Source organism: Oncorhynchus keta, chromosome 37 (assembly GCF_023373465.1).
Source record: "Oncorhynchus keta strain PuntledgeMale-10-30-2019 chromosome 37, Oket_V2, whole genome shotgun sequence".
NCBI lineage: Eukaryota > Metazoa > Chordata > Actinopteri > Salmoniformes > Salmonidae > Oncorhynchus > Oncorhynchus keta.
The window spans coordinates 18,129,492-18,142,452 of record NC_068457.1 but is presented as its reverse complement, the minus strand read 5'-3'; the positions used below and the strand labels follow the sequence as shown (position 1 = coordinate 18,142,452).

General features: G+C 48.7%; 1 protein-coding gene and 1 long non-coding RNA gene across 2 annotated transcripts in view; one reads left to right on the top strand and one right to left on the bottom strand.

The window, feature by feature from the left end:
• The window catches only part of LOC118381882 (fibronectin type III domain-containing protein 3B-like), a 235,056-nt gene that overhangs the window by 130,208 nt on the left and 91,887 nt on the right, over positions 1–12,961 (top strand). Inside the window, 5 exon segments of the mRNA XM_052499389.1 lie at positions 1,788–1,930; positions 9,220–9,278; positions 10,144–10,289; positions 11,848–11,907; positions 12,013–12,154. Coding sequence (XP_052355349.1) covers positions 1,788–1,930; positions 9,220–9,278; positions 10,144–10,289; positions 11,848–11,907; positions 12,013–12,154 — 550 coding nt within the window.
• Positions 10,301–11,440, bottom strand: LOC127916711 (uncharacterized). Its single transcript, XR_008095612.1, has 3 exons — positions 11,151–11,440; positions 10,709–10,776; positions 10,301–10,504 (listed from the first exon to the last, which is right to left on the bottom strand). It is a non-coding gene; the product is annotated as an uncharacterized LOC127916711 (long non-coding RNA).

Here is a 12,961-nt window from a genome sequence, read left to right as displayed (position 1 = left end):
CATTGTTTTCCTATAGAAGTTAGACTTTGACCAGACATTGTTTTCCTATAGAAGTTAGACTTTGACCAGACATTGTTTTCCTATAGAAGTTAGACTTTGACCAGACATTGTTTTCCTATAGAAGTTAGACTTTGACCAGATATTGTTTTCCTATAGAAGTTAGACTTTTTTCCTAACCAGACATTGTTTTCCTATAGAAGTTAGACTTTGACCAGACATTGTTTTCCTATAGAAGTTAGACTTTGACCAGACATTGTTTTCCTATAGAAGTTAGACTTTGACCAGACATTGTTTTCCTATAGAAGTTAGACTTTGACCAGACATTGTTTTCCTATAGAAGTTAGACTTTGACCAGACATTGTTTTCCTATAGAAGTTAGACTTTGACCAGACATTGTTTTCCTATAGAAGTTACAGACTTTGACCAGACATTGTTTTCCTATAGAAGTTACAGACTTTGACCAGACATTGTTTTCCTATAGAAGTTAGACTTTAACCAGACATTGTTTTCCTATAGAAGTTAGACTTTAACCAGACATTGTTTTCCTATAGAAGTTAGACTTTAACCAGACATTGTTTTCCTATAGAAGTTAGACTTTGACCAGACATTGTTTTCCTATAGAAGTTAGACTTTGACCAGACATTGTTTTCCTATAGAAGTTAGACTTTGACCAGACATTGTTTTCCTATAGAAGTTAGACTTTGACCAGACATTTTTTCCTATAGACTTTGACAGACATTGTTTTCCTATAGAAGTTAGACTTTGACCAGACATTGTTTTCCTATAGAAGTTAGACTTTGACCAGACATTGTTTTCCTATAGAAGTTACTTTGACCAGACATTGTTTTCCTATAGAAGTTAGACTTTAACCAGACATTGTTTTCCTATAGAAGTTAGACTTTGAACCAGACATTGTTTTCCTATAGAAGTTAGACTTTGAGACTTTTTTCCTAACTTTGAACAGACATTGTTTTCCTATAGAAGTTAGACTTTGACCAGACATTGTTTTCCTATAGAAGTTAGACTTTGACCAGACATTGTTTTCCTATAGAAGTTAGACTTTGACCAGACATTGTTTTCCTATAGAAGTTACTTTGACCAGACTTTGACCAGACATTGTTTTCCTATAGAAGTTAGACTTTGACCAGACATTGTTTTCCTATAGAAGTTAGACTTTGACCAGACATTGTTTTCCTATAGAAGTTAGACTTTAACCAGACATTGTTTTCCTATAGAAGTTAGACTTTGACCAGACATTGTTTTCCTATAGAAGTTAGACTTTGACCAGACATTGTTTTCCTATAGAAGTTAGACTTTGACCAGACATTGTTTTCTTTGACCAGACATTGTTTTCCTATAGAAGTTAGACTTTGACCAGACATTGTTTTCCTATAGAAGTTAGACTTTGACCAGACATTGTTTTCCTATAGAAGTTACCAGACTTTGACCTTTGACCAGACATTGTTTTCCTATAGAAGTTAGACTTTGACCAGACATTGTTTTCCTATAGAAGTTAGACTTTAACCAGATATTGTTTTCCTATAGAAGTTACAGACTTTGACCAGACATTGTTTTCCTATAGAAGTTAGACTTTGACCAGACATTGTTTTCCTATAGAAGTTAGACTTTGACCAGACATTGTTTTCCTATGGGAGGATGAGGTTGTCTAAACACATGCAAACTATTTGACTCTGTTTTAAGAGCATGTGTTGGGTCTGTTGTCATTGTAAAGTCTACTGAGATGCAGTTTGTGTCAATAAAGTTTGGTTGTATTTGATTGGTTATAGCGGGAAGAGCCATGTCCCTTCGCCAGGGTCGTTGGGGTCAATGGGCGGAGCTAACAGTCCAGGAGGGAAGAAGCCGGAACGACGACAACTACGGAGCAGCCCAAGGAGCAACGAGCCAGACACACACACACAATCACCGCAAGGTAAACACACGCACACACACACATACGCAGGCACACACATGCACACACACAGATAAGTAAATACTCTTCAGATGTCTCTCCCTCTTTTCTTCTCAATGAAAGAGAGAAAAATATGAATGGATGAATGGTGTCTTACTGAGGTGGAGAGAGGGAGGGGGAGAGAAGGGGTTGTCTAGGTAACCACATAGCTGAGTCTTTTCCCAAGACCTATCGGTTTCTCCCTCTACAATACTGGCCTTGTCTGGGAGGGGGGGTGGGCAGGATAGGAGAGGTAGTGAGGAGTGGAGGTGAGGGGAGAGAGGGAAGAGGGGTGAGGTACAGTACATATCTGTTGAGTCCTGGTCTCCATGAAGGAAGCCTTTGAGCTCCCTTTCAAACACACACATCTCTATCTCTCTGGCCTGTGTGCAGAGGTGGTGACAGACAGGCCTGCTGAGAGACACCAGAGTTAATCCCGAAGAAGCAGGCCAAACCACCTCTCAGACCCACATTTCAGCTTTGGACCAGCCCGGCTGTACAGTCCGGGGTCAGGGGAATGTTCCATTGAGGCCAGGTGTAAGGGGGGGTTTGTTGGGCTGGGTGGTGACATCATGGAAAGAGAGAGAGCCTGATGAGCTTTGATCAACTCAGTATCTTCACACACACACACGCACACACACATACAGTACATGTCAGTGTATGACTAGGAGTATCTGTGTCTTTCTGATGGTCTGGCAGGGTCTCAGTTCTGGACTGGAGATCAGGCTGACTCAGCTACAACACACACACACACACTGACACCCCGTGACTGGGCTTCCTCTAAAACAATCAGAGCATGAGAGAGGGAGAAAAAAGAGAAGAGTATGATAGAGGGACAGGGGAATTAAAAGTGAGAACAGAGAGTATGAGAGTGAATGAAAAGCTTGGAGGTAGATTGAGTGAAGAGAAAGATGGTAGAGAGAGTGAGAGGGGGATGAGAGACAAAGGGAGAGAAAGATGGTAGAGAGAGTGAGAGGGGGATGAGAGACAAAGGGAGAGAAAGATGGTAGAGAGAGTGAGAGGGGGATGAGAGACAAAGGGAGAGAAAGATGGTAGAGAGAGTGAGAGGGGGATGAGAGACAAAGATGGTAGAGAGAGTGAGAGTGGGATGAGAGACAAAGGGAGAGAAAGATGGTAGAGAGAGTGAGAGGGGGATGAGAGACAAAGGGAGAGAAAGTGAGAGGGGGATGAGAGACAAAGGGAGAGAAAGATGGTAGAGAGAGTGAGAGGGGGATGAGAGACAAAGGGAGAGAAAGATGGTAGAGAGAGTGAGAGGGGGATGAGAGATAAAGTGAGAGAAAGTGAGAGGGGGATGAGAGACAAAGGGAGAGAAAGATGGTAGAGAGAGTGAGAGGGGGATGAGAGATAAAGTGAGAGAAAGTGAGAGGGGGATGAGAGACAAAGGGAGAGAAAGATGGTAGAGAGAGTGAGAGGGGGATGAGAGACAAAGGGAGAGAAAGATGGTAGAGAGAGTGAGAGGGGGATGAGAGACAAAGGGAGAGAAAGAGAGATATAGAAAGGACAGAGAGAGAACATTACATCCATCTAATCTACTGCTTGGCCCTCTGCTTTCAACCATGAGTATCACACACACACACACACACACACACACACACACACACACACACACACACACACACACACACACACACACACACACACACACACACACACACACACACACACACACACACACACACACACACACACACTGTCTGGAACACCAGACAGGGTTCACAAACACACACCCACGTTGTAGACTTTGCTCTGTGCCCTCCTGGATGTGTGTGTTTGTGTCTATTGGCTAATGTACTATATCCCAGTAATGTGCTTGGCTACCAGTCAGTCAAGACAGTCAGTAAAGCCCACCGCTCTTCCTTAGAACTGAGCCGCTCTAAACACAATCAGATGTGCCTCTGTCCTCCATGATGGATCTACGTCAGCGGCGCAGTTTATCTGTAGAGAACAGTGATTTCAGGAAACTGATGTCCCATGGTGGATCAATGCCAGCGTTGCAGTTTCTCAGTAGAGCTTAGATTTCAACTGAAACAGATGTGCCTTTGTCCGCCATGTTGGTTCTACGTCATCATAACTGCAGCACCTTTCTGTGATTCTAGTGGTGCTTTCAAGATGACGTCAGTCACCCTTTAAAAAATATATATTTTTGATACTGAATGATATCAGATCTTCAACCAAAACCAAACAAATACATACTTATTTGATTTATTTCATAAACAAAGTTATGCAACACCCAATTCCCCCGTGTGAAAAAGTCATTTCCGTCCCACACTCAATAACTGGTTGTGCCACCTTTGGCAGCAATGACATCAACCAAACGCTTCCTGTCGTTGTTGATCGGTCTCTCACGTTGCTGTGGAGGAATTTTGGCCCACTCTTCCATGCAGTAATGTAACGGAGCAACATTTGTGGGTTTTAAAGCTTGAACTGCTCGTTAGGCCATTCCACAACTATACATTTGTTGCATTTTAGACATTTTCATGTAGACTTGATTGTGTGTTTTGGATCATTGTCTTGCTGCGTGACCCGATGGCCTGACATGCTCCTGTAGAATTCTCTGATACAGAGCAGAATTCATGGTTCCTTCTATTAAGGCAAGTCATCCAGGTCCTGAGGCAGCAAAGCATCCCCAAACCATCTCACTACCACCACCATGCTTCACTGTTGGTGTGAGGTTCTTACTGTGGATGCAGTGTTTAGTTTTCGCCAGGCATAATGGGACCCATGTCGTCCAAAAAGTTCTGCAGGAGAATTCTACAGGAGAATGTCAGGCCACCCGTCTGTGAGCTGAAGCTGAAGAGCAGCTGGGTCACGCAGCAAGACAATGATCCAAAACACACAATCAAGTCTACGTGAAAATGGCTAAAAAGCAACAAATTTGAAGTTTTGGAATGAACCAGTCAAAGTTCAGACCTAATGATCCCAATCGAGATGTTGTGGCAGGACTTGAAACAAGCAGTTTAAGCAGTTCTTCATGTCAGAGTGGGACACAATTCCTCCAGAGCGACGTGAGAGACAACTACAGGAAGCGTTTGGTTGCAGTCATCGCTGCTGAAGGTGGTACAACCACTTATTGAGTGTGAGGGGGAAATGACTTTTCACACTGGAGAATTGGTCGCTGCATAACTTTTGTTAATGAAATAAATAAAATAAGTATATTTTTTGTTGTTGTTATTTGTAAACTCAGGTTCCCTTTATCTAATATTAGCTTTTGGTTGAAGATCTGATGACATTCAATATAAAAAATATGCTTAAAATCAGAAAGGGGGCAAATACTTTTTCATGTCTCTGTAACTCCCTTCCTCCTCTCTCCTCCTCTCTCCTCCTCTCTCCTCCCCTCTCCTCCCCTCTCCTCCCCTGTCCTCCTCTGTCCTCCTCTCTCCTCCTCTCTCCTCCTCTCTCCTCCTCTCTCCTCCCTCTCCTCCTCTGTCCTCCCCTCTCCTCCTCTCTTCTCCCCTCTCCTCCCCTCTCCTCCTCTCTCCTCCTCTCTCCTCCCCTCTCCTCCCCTCTCCTCCTCTCTCCTCCCCTCTCCTCCCCTCTCCCCCCTCTCCTCCTCTCTCCTCCCCTCTCCTCCTCTCTCCTCCTCTCTCCTCCTCTCTCCTCCCCTCCCCTCCCCTCCTCCTCTCTCCTCCCCCTCTCCCTATCTTCTCTCTTCCCCTCTCCTCCCCTCTCTCCTCCTCTCTCCTCCTCTGTCCTCCTCCCCCCCTCTCCTCCTCTGTCCTCCTCTCCTCCTCTCTCCTCCCCTCTCATTCTCTCCCTCCTCTCTCCTCCTCTCCATCCCCTCTCCTCCCCTCTCCTCCTCCTCTCTCCTCCTCTCTCCTCCCTCTCCCCTCTCTCCTCCCTCCTCTCCTCCTCCTCTCCTCCTCTCTCTCCTCCCCTCTCCCCTCTCTCCTCCCCTCCCTCCCCCTCCTCTCTCTCTCCTCCTCTCTCCTCCTCTCTCCTCCCCCCTCCTCTCTCCTCCTCTCCTCTCTCCCCTCTCCTCCTCTCTCCTCCTCCTCCTCCTCCTCTCTCCTCCTCCTCTCCTCCTCTCCTCTCCTCCCCTCTCCCCTCCCCTCTCCTTCTCTCTCTCCCTCTCCTCCCCTCTCCTCCTCCTCTCTCCTCCCTCTCCTCCTCTCTCCTCCCCTCTCTCCTCCCTCTCTCTCTCCCCTCTCCTCCTCCTCCTCCTCTCCTCCTCTCTCCTCCCCTCTCCTCCTCTCTCTCCTCCCCTCTCCTCCTCTCTCCTCCTCTCTCCTCCTCTCCTCCTCTCCCTCTCCTCCCCTCCCCTCTCTCCTCCCCTCTCTCCTCCCTCCTCTCCTCCTCCTCTCCTCCTCCCCTCTCCTCCTCTCTCTCCCTCTCTCCTTCCTCCTCTCTCCTCCTCTCTCCTCCTCTCTCCTCCCCTCTCCTCCCTCTCTCCTCCCCTCTCCTCCCCTCTCCTCCTCTCTCCTCCTCTCTCCTCCTCTCCTCCCTCTCCTCCTCCTCCTCCCCTCTCCTCCTCTCTTCTCCCCTCTCCTCCCCTCTCCTCCTCCTCCTCCCCTCTCCTCTCCTCTCTCTCCTCCCCCTCTCCTCCCCTCTCCCCCTCTCCTCCTCTCTCCTCCCCTCTCCTCCTCTCTCTCCTCTCTCCTCCTCTCTCCTCCCCTCTCCCTCCTCCTCTCTCCTCCCCTCTCCTCCTCCTTCTCTCCCCTCCCTCCCCCTCTCCTCCTCCTCCTCCTCTCTGTCCTCCTCTCTCCCCTCTCCTCCTCTGTCCTCCCCTCTCTCCTCCTCCTCCCCTCTCATTCTCTCTCCCCTCTCCTCCTCTCTCCTCCTCCTCTCCTCCTCCCCTCTCCTCCTCCTCCTCCTCCTCCTCCTCCCTTCTCCTCCTCTGTCCTCCCCTCTCCTCCTCTCTCCTCCTCTCTCCTTCTCTCTCCTCCCCTCTCTCCTCCTCTCTCCTCCCCTCTCCTCCCCTCTCCTCCTCTCTCCTCCTCCTCTCCTCCCCCTCTCCTCCTCTCTCCTCCTCTCTCCTCCCCTCTCCCCTCTCTCCTCCTCTCTCCTCCTCTCTCCTCCCTCCTCCTCTCCCTCCTCTCTCCTCCCCTCTCCTCTCCTCCTCCCCTCCTCCTCCTCCTTCTCTCTCCTTCCCCTCTCCTCCTCCTCTCTCCTCCCTCTCCTCCCTCTCCTCCCCTCTCCTCCTCTCTCTCTTCCCCTCTCCTCCCCTCTCTCCTCCTCTATCCTCCTCTCCTCCTCTCTCCTCCCCCTCTCCTCCTCCTCTCCTCCTCTCTCCTCTCCTCCCCTCTCCTCCCCTCTCTCTCTTCCCCTCTCCTCCTCTCTCCTCCTCTCTCTCCTCCATCTCCTCCTCTCCCCTCTCCTCCTCTCTCTCTTCCCCTCTCCTCCGCTCTCCTCCTCCTCTCTCCTCCTCTCTCCTCTCTTCCCCTCTCCTCCTCTCTCCTCCCTCTCCTCCTTTCTCCTCTCTCCTCCCTCTCCTCCCCTCTCCTCCTCCTCTCTCCTCCTCTCTCCTCTCTCCTCCCTCTCCTCCTCTCTCCTCTCCTCCCTCTCCTCCTCTCTCCTCTCCTCCCCTCTCCTCCTCTCTCTCTTCCCCTCTCCTCCTCCTCTCTCCTCCCTCTCCTCCTCTCTCCTCCCCTCTCCGCCTCTCTCTCTTCCCCTCTCCTCCTCTCTCCTCCCCTCTCCTCCTCTCTCCTCCTCTCTCCTCCCTCTCCTCCTCTCTCCTCCCTTCCTTCAGATCGTTGTTTCCAGTTTCTAAAAGTCTGTTTTTAATACACACAGACACACTTTGATATATTCACACAGTCTGACAAGCCCCTCCCCCGTGCATCTGCTGCGCCTGCTGATGATGTCACAGAACTGGAACACAGTGATTGTGTAATCACCCTACGTTCCTCTTACATTTGCCATTTTAGTCATTTAGCTCTTATCCAGAGGGACTTGCAATTAGTGCATTCATCTTAAGATAGGTGGGTGAGACGACACATCTCGATAGTAAGTACAGTTTCCCTCAACAAAGTATCTATCAGCAAAATCAGCGCAAGTGGCGAAAACCGAAGGGCCTTTATTTTATTCTAGTGGTGGGTGGTTGGGCCAAGAGACCAGAGGGGGAGGAATGGAGGGCTTGAGTTGGGATGAAGGGTTTGAGCATAGCCTGAAGGTAGGGAGGGCCAGTTCCCCTTGCTGCTCAGTAGGCCAGCACCTACTGGCCTACTGAAGATGACCCCTCACAAACCTCTCCTCTCTGCTTTCCTCACTTTTCTCTCCATCCTGATACATATCCCTTCTTATCCTCTGCTCCTCTTCTGTGTTCTAATCCCTCTCTCCTCTCCTTCTCTCCTCTCCTTCTCTCCTCTGCATGTGTTTCCTCTCCTTCCTTTCTTTCTTTCTTTCTTTCTTTCTTTCTTTCTTTCTTTCTATCTTTCTTTTCCCAAGTCCCACTCTTACTCAGGGTCCCACTCTTACTAAGGGTCCCACTCTTACTCAGGGTCCCACTCTTACTCAGAGTCCCAAGTACCACTCTCTCCAAGTCTTACTCAGCTTTGGCTCAGACCACCGTCTCTTCTCCCTTCCCCCTCACCATCCCTCTCTTCCCCTGGTCCTCTGTTGCTCTGTCGTTCTTTGTCTCTGTCCTCTGTAATCAAACAAACACATCCAGACAAACAGAAACAGGAGATGTGGTCAGGAGAGATTTAACCTGATGCTACTGACTCTCTCCCTCTCTCTGAAACACAAACCATTTCTGGGTGATTTAGTGAACTCTGCTCTGATGGAGAAAGCAGCTCTGCTCCTGTCTGAAGCAATTCTGGTATAGGGATTACACACACACACACACACACACACACACACACACACACACACACACACACACACACACACACACACACACACACACACACACTCTGGGGAAAAACGTCCATTAAACACACACACACACACACCCCAGCGCTAACCCCGACCCACTCCTAAATCACCCCTAGACATGCTCTGCCACTGGACGTGTGTGTGTGTGTGTGTGTGTGTGTGTGTGTGTGTGTGTGTGTGTGTGTGTGTGTGTGTGTGTGTGTGTGTGTGTGTGTGTGTGTGTGTGTGTGTGTGTGTGTGTGTGTGTGTGTGTGTGTGTGTTACTGGAACCCTGTTTTATGAGCAGACAACAGAACAGAGGGCAGATCTAGGCCGTAATCCAGGTTGGGGTCTGTACATACTGCCCTCTGGTGGTGCTTAGCTGTAATAACACCCTCTCACACAAGGACAGAAACACACTAGTTGGTGGTAATGTTGTTTCTGTTCTCTCTCCTCAGATCACGACTCGGAGGCAAAGAGAGTTCAGGAAGTGCTCTCCGCCATCGACAAACCACAGGTCAGTCACACACACATACCCACACGCAGACGCTCACACACACACACTCACAGACAAAGACATATGTACCTAAAGGTTCTTCCTCCCAGAGTAGTATGTCCTTTGGAGCCCAGAACACATGCAGTCCCCAACCTGACCACACAGGGGCAGTATTATACCACCTCATCACACAGAACTAGGGCCACAACACTACCAGTAATTTACCGAAGTTACCAGAATCTTCAGATGTGGTTTGTCCCCAGGGCAGAAAGGGTATTCAGTGGATGTGGTTTGTCCCCAGAAAGGGTATTCAGTGGATGTGGTTTGTCCCCAGAAAGGGTATTCAGTAGATGTGGTTTGTCCCCAGGGCAGATTGGGTATTCAGTGGATGTGGTTTGTCCCCAGGGCAGAAAAGGTATTCAGTGGATGTGGTTTGTCCCCAGGGCAGAACGGGTATTCAGTGGATGTGATTTGTCCCCAGGGCAGAAAGGGTATTCAGTGGATGTGATTTGTCCCCAGGGCAGAAAGGGTATTCAGTGGATGTGGTTTGTCCCCAGGGCAGAAAGGGTATTCAGTGGATGTGATTTGTCCCCAGGGCAGAAAGGGTATTCAGTGGATGTGGGTTGTCCCCAGGGCAGAAAGGGTATTCAGTGGATGTGGGTTGTCCCCAGGGCAGAAAGGGTATTCAGTGGATGTGGGTTGTCCCCAGGGCAGAAAGGGTATTCAGTGGATGTGGGTTGTCCCCAGGGCAGAAAGGGTATGGGTAAATGTTTCTTCTACTCAGACTGTCATTTCACCGACCCAGCATCCGTGACGGAGATGAACTGGAACATAAACTGATAGGAACTTTTTGTGTGTGTTATCTAACGTGTGTGTGGTGTTCCAGGTGTCCAACGTGCACGCGCGGGGTGCTAGGTTGTCCTGGGCTCCCCCGGTCGGGCTGGTGAACCGGTTCAGCAACAGCCAGTCTCTCACCTATGAGGTCTCTCTGTCCGACAAGGGACGGGACGGCAAATACAGACTTATATACAGGTAAAACACACCTATCTCTGATCTCGACTAGCAGGTAAAACACACCTATCTCTGATCCTGACTAGCAGGTAAAACACACCTAACTCTGATCCTGACTAGCAGGTAAAACACACCTATCTCTGATCCCGACTAGCAGGTAAAACACACCTAACTCTGATCCTGACTAGCAGGTAAAACACACCTATCTCTGATCCCGACTAGCAGGTAAAACACACCTAACTCTGATCCCGACTAGCAGGTAAAACACACCTAACTCTGATCCTGACTAGCAGGTAAAACACACCTATCTCTGATCCTGACTAGCAGGTAAAACATGCCTATCTCTGATCCTGACTAGCAGGTAAAACACACCTAACTCTGATCCCGACTAGCAGGTAAAACACACCTAACTCTGATCCTGACCAGCAGGTAAAACACACCTAACTCTGATCCTGACTAGCAGGTAAAACACACCTAACTCTGATCCTGACTAGCAGGTAAAACACACCTATCTCTGATCTCGACTAGCAGGTAAAACACGCCTATCTCTGATCCTGACTAGCAGGTAAAACACACCTAACTCTGATCCTGACTAGCAGGTAAAACACACCTATCTCTGATCCCGACTAGCAGGTAAAACACACCTAACTCTGATCCTGACTAGCAGGTAAAACACACCTATCTCTGATCCCGACTAGCAGGTAAAACACACCTAACTCTGATCCCGACTAGCAGGTAAAACACACCTAACTCTGATCCTGACTAGCAGGTAAAACACACCTATCTCTGATCCTGACTAGCAGGTAAAACACACCTAACTCTGATCCCGACTAGCAGGTAAAACACACCTAACTCTGATCCTGACCAGCAGGTAAAACACACCTAACTCTGATCCTGACTAGCAGGTAAAACACACCTAACTCTGATCCTGACTAGCAGGTAAAACACACCTAACTCTGATCCTGACTAGCAGGTAAAACACACCTAACTCTGATCCTGACTAGCAGGTAAAACACACCTAACTCTGATCCCGACTAGCAGGTAAAACACACCTAACTCTGATCCCGACTAGCAGGTAAAACACACCTAACTCTGAACCTGACTAGCAGGTAAAACACACCTAACTCTGATCCCGACTAGCAGGTAAAACACACCTAACTCTGATCCCGACTAGCAGGTAAAACACACCTAACTCTGATCCAGACTAGCAGGTAAAACACACCTAACTCTGATCCCGACTAGCAGGTAAAACACACCTAACTCTGATCCTGACTAGCAGGTAAAACACACCTAACTCTGATCCCGACTAGCAGGTAAAACACACCTAACTCTGATCCCGACTAGCAGGTAAAACACACCTAACTCTGATCCTGACTAGCAGGTGTGTATGAATGTTTCAGACTTTGGAAGAACACCTGACGCAAACATAAACATCTCACTTTCATCTCAATTGTAAATTGTGTGTGTGTGTGTGTGTGTGTGTGTGTGTGTGTGTGTGTGTGTGTGTGTGTGTGTGTGTGTGTGTGTGTGTGTGTGTGTGTGTGTGTGTGTGTGTGTGTGTGTGTGTGTGTGTGTGTAGTGGAGAAGAGTTGGAGTGCCATCTAAAAGACCTGAGGCCAGCTTCAGACTACCACGTACGGTAAGAACACACACCTTCCGTCAGCAACACACACTTTTTCACCACTTCTTTGCTATTGTGTTAATAAATGTGATTATTGATGTTTTGTGTGTGTGTGTGTTTCAGAGTCAGCGCGGTGTGTAACTCTAACTTGAGGGGTGTGTGTTCGGAGACGGGGTCGTTCACAACACACACCTGCCCCCCCGACCTGCCCTTCCCCCCTAAACTGTCTCACCGCACCAAGAGCACCCTCACACTGCAGTGGAAGGTACACACACTTTTAGTTCCTTTCATTGGGCGTTCCGATTGTTTACTCTTGTACCAAAAGTGTCCACTCATTCCCTCCCATCCAGTCTATTTTAGATCCATCAGGGGAGTGAATGAGTGCACACTTCAGAGACAGGGGAGTGAATGAGTGCACACTTCAGAGACAGGGGAGTGAATGAGTGCACACTTCAGAGACAGGGGAGTGAATGAGTGCACACTTCAGGGACAGGGGAGTGAATGAGTGCACACTTCAGAGACAGGCTAGTGAATGAGTGCACACTTCAGAGACAGGGGAGTGAATGAGTGCACACTTCAGGGACAGGGGAGTGAATGAGTGCACACTTCAGAGACAGGGGAGTGAATGAGTGCACACTTCAGAGACAGGGGAGTGAATGAGTGCACACTTCAGAGACAGGGGAGTGAATGAGTAAACACTTCAGAGACAGGGGAGTGAATGAGTGCACACTTCAGAGACAGGGGAGTGAATGAGTGCACACTTCAGAGACAGGCTAGTGAATGAGTGCACACTTCAGGGACAGGGGAGTGAATGAGTACACACTTCAGAGACAGGGGAGTGAATGAGTGCACACTTCAGAGACAGGGGAGTGAATGAGTACACACTTCAGAGACAGGGGAGTGAATGAGTGCACACTTCAGAGACAGGGGAGTGAATGAGTGCACACTTCAGAGACAGGGGAGTGAATGAGTGCACACTTCAGGGACAGGGGAGTGAATGAGTGCACACTTCAGGGACAGGGGAGTGAATGAGTGCACACTTCAGAGACAGGGGAGTGAATGAGTGCACACT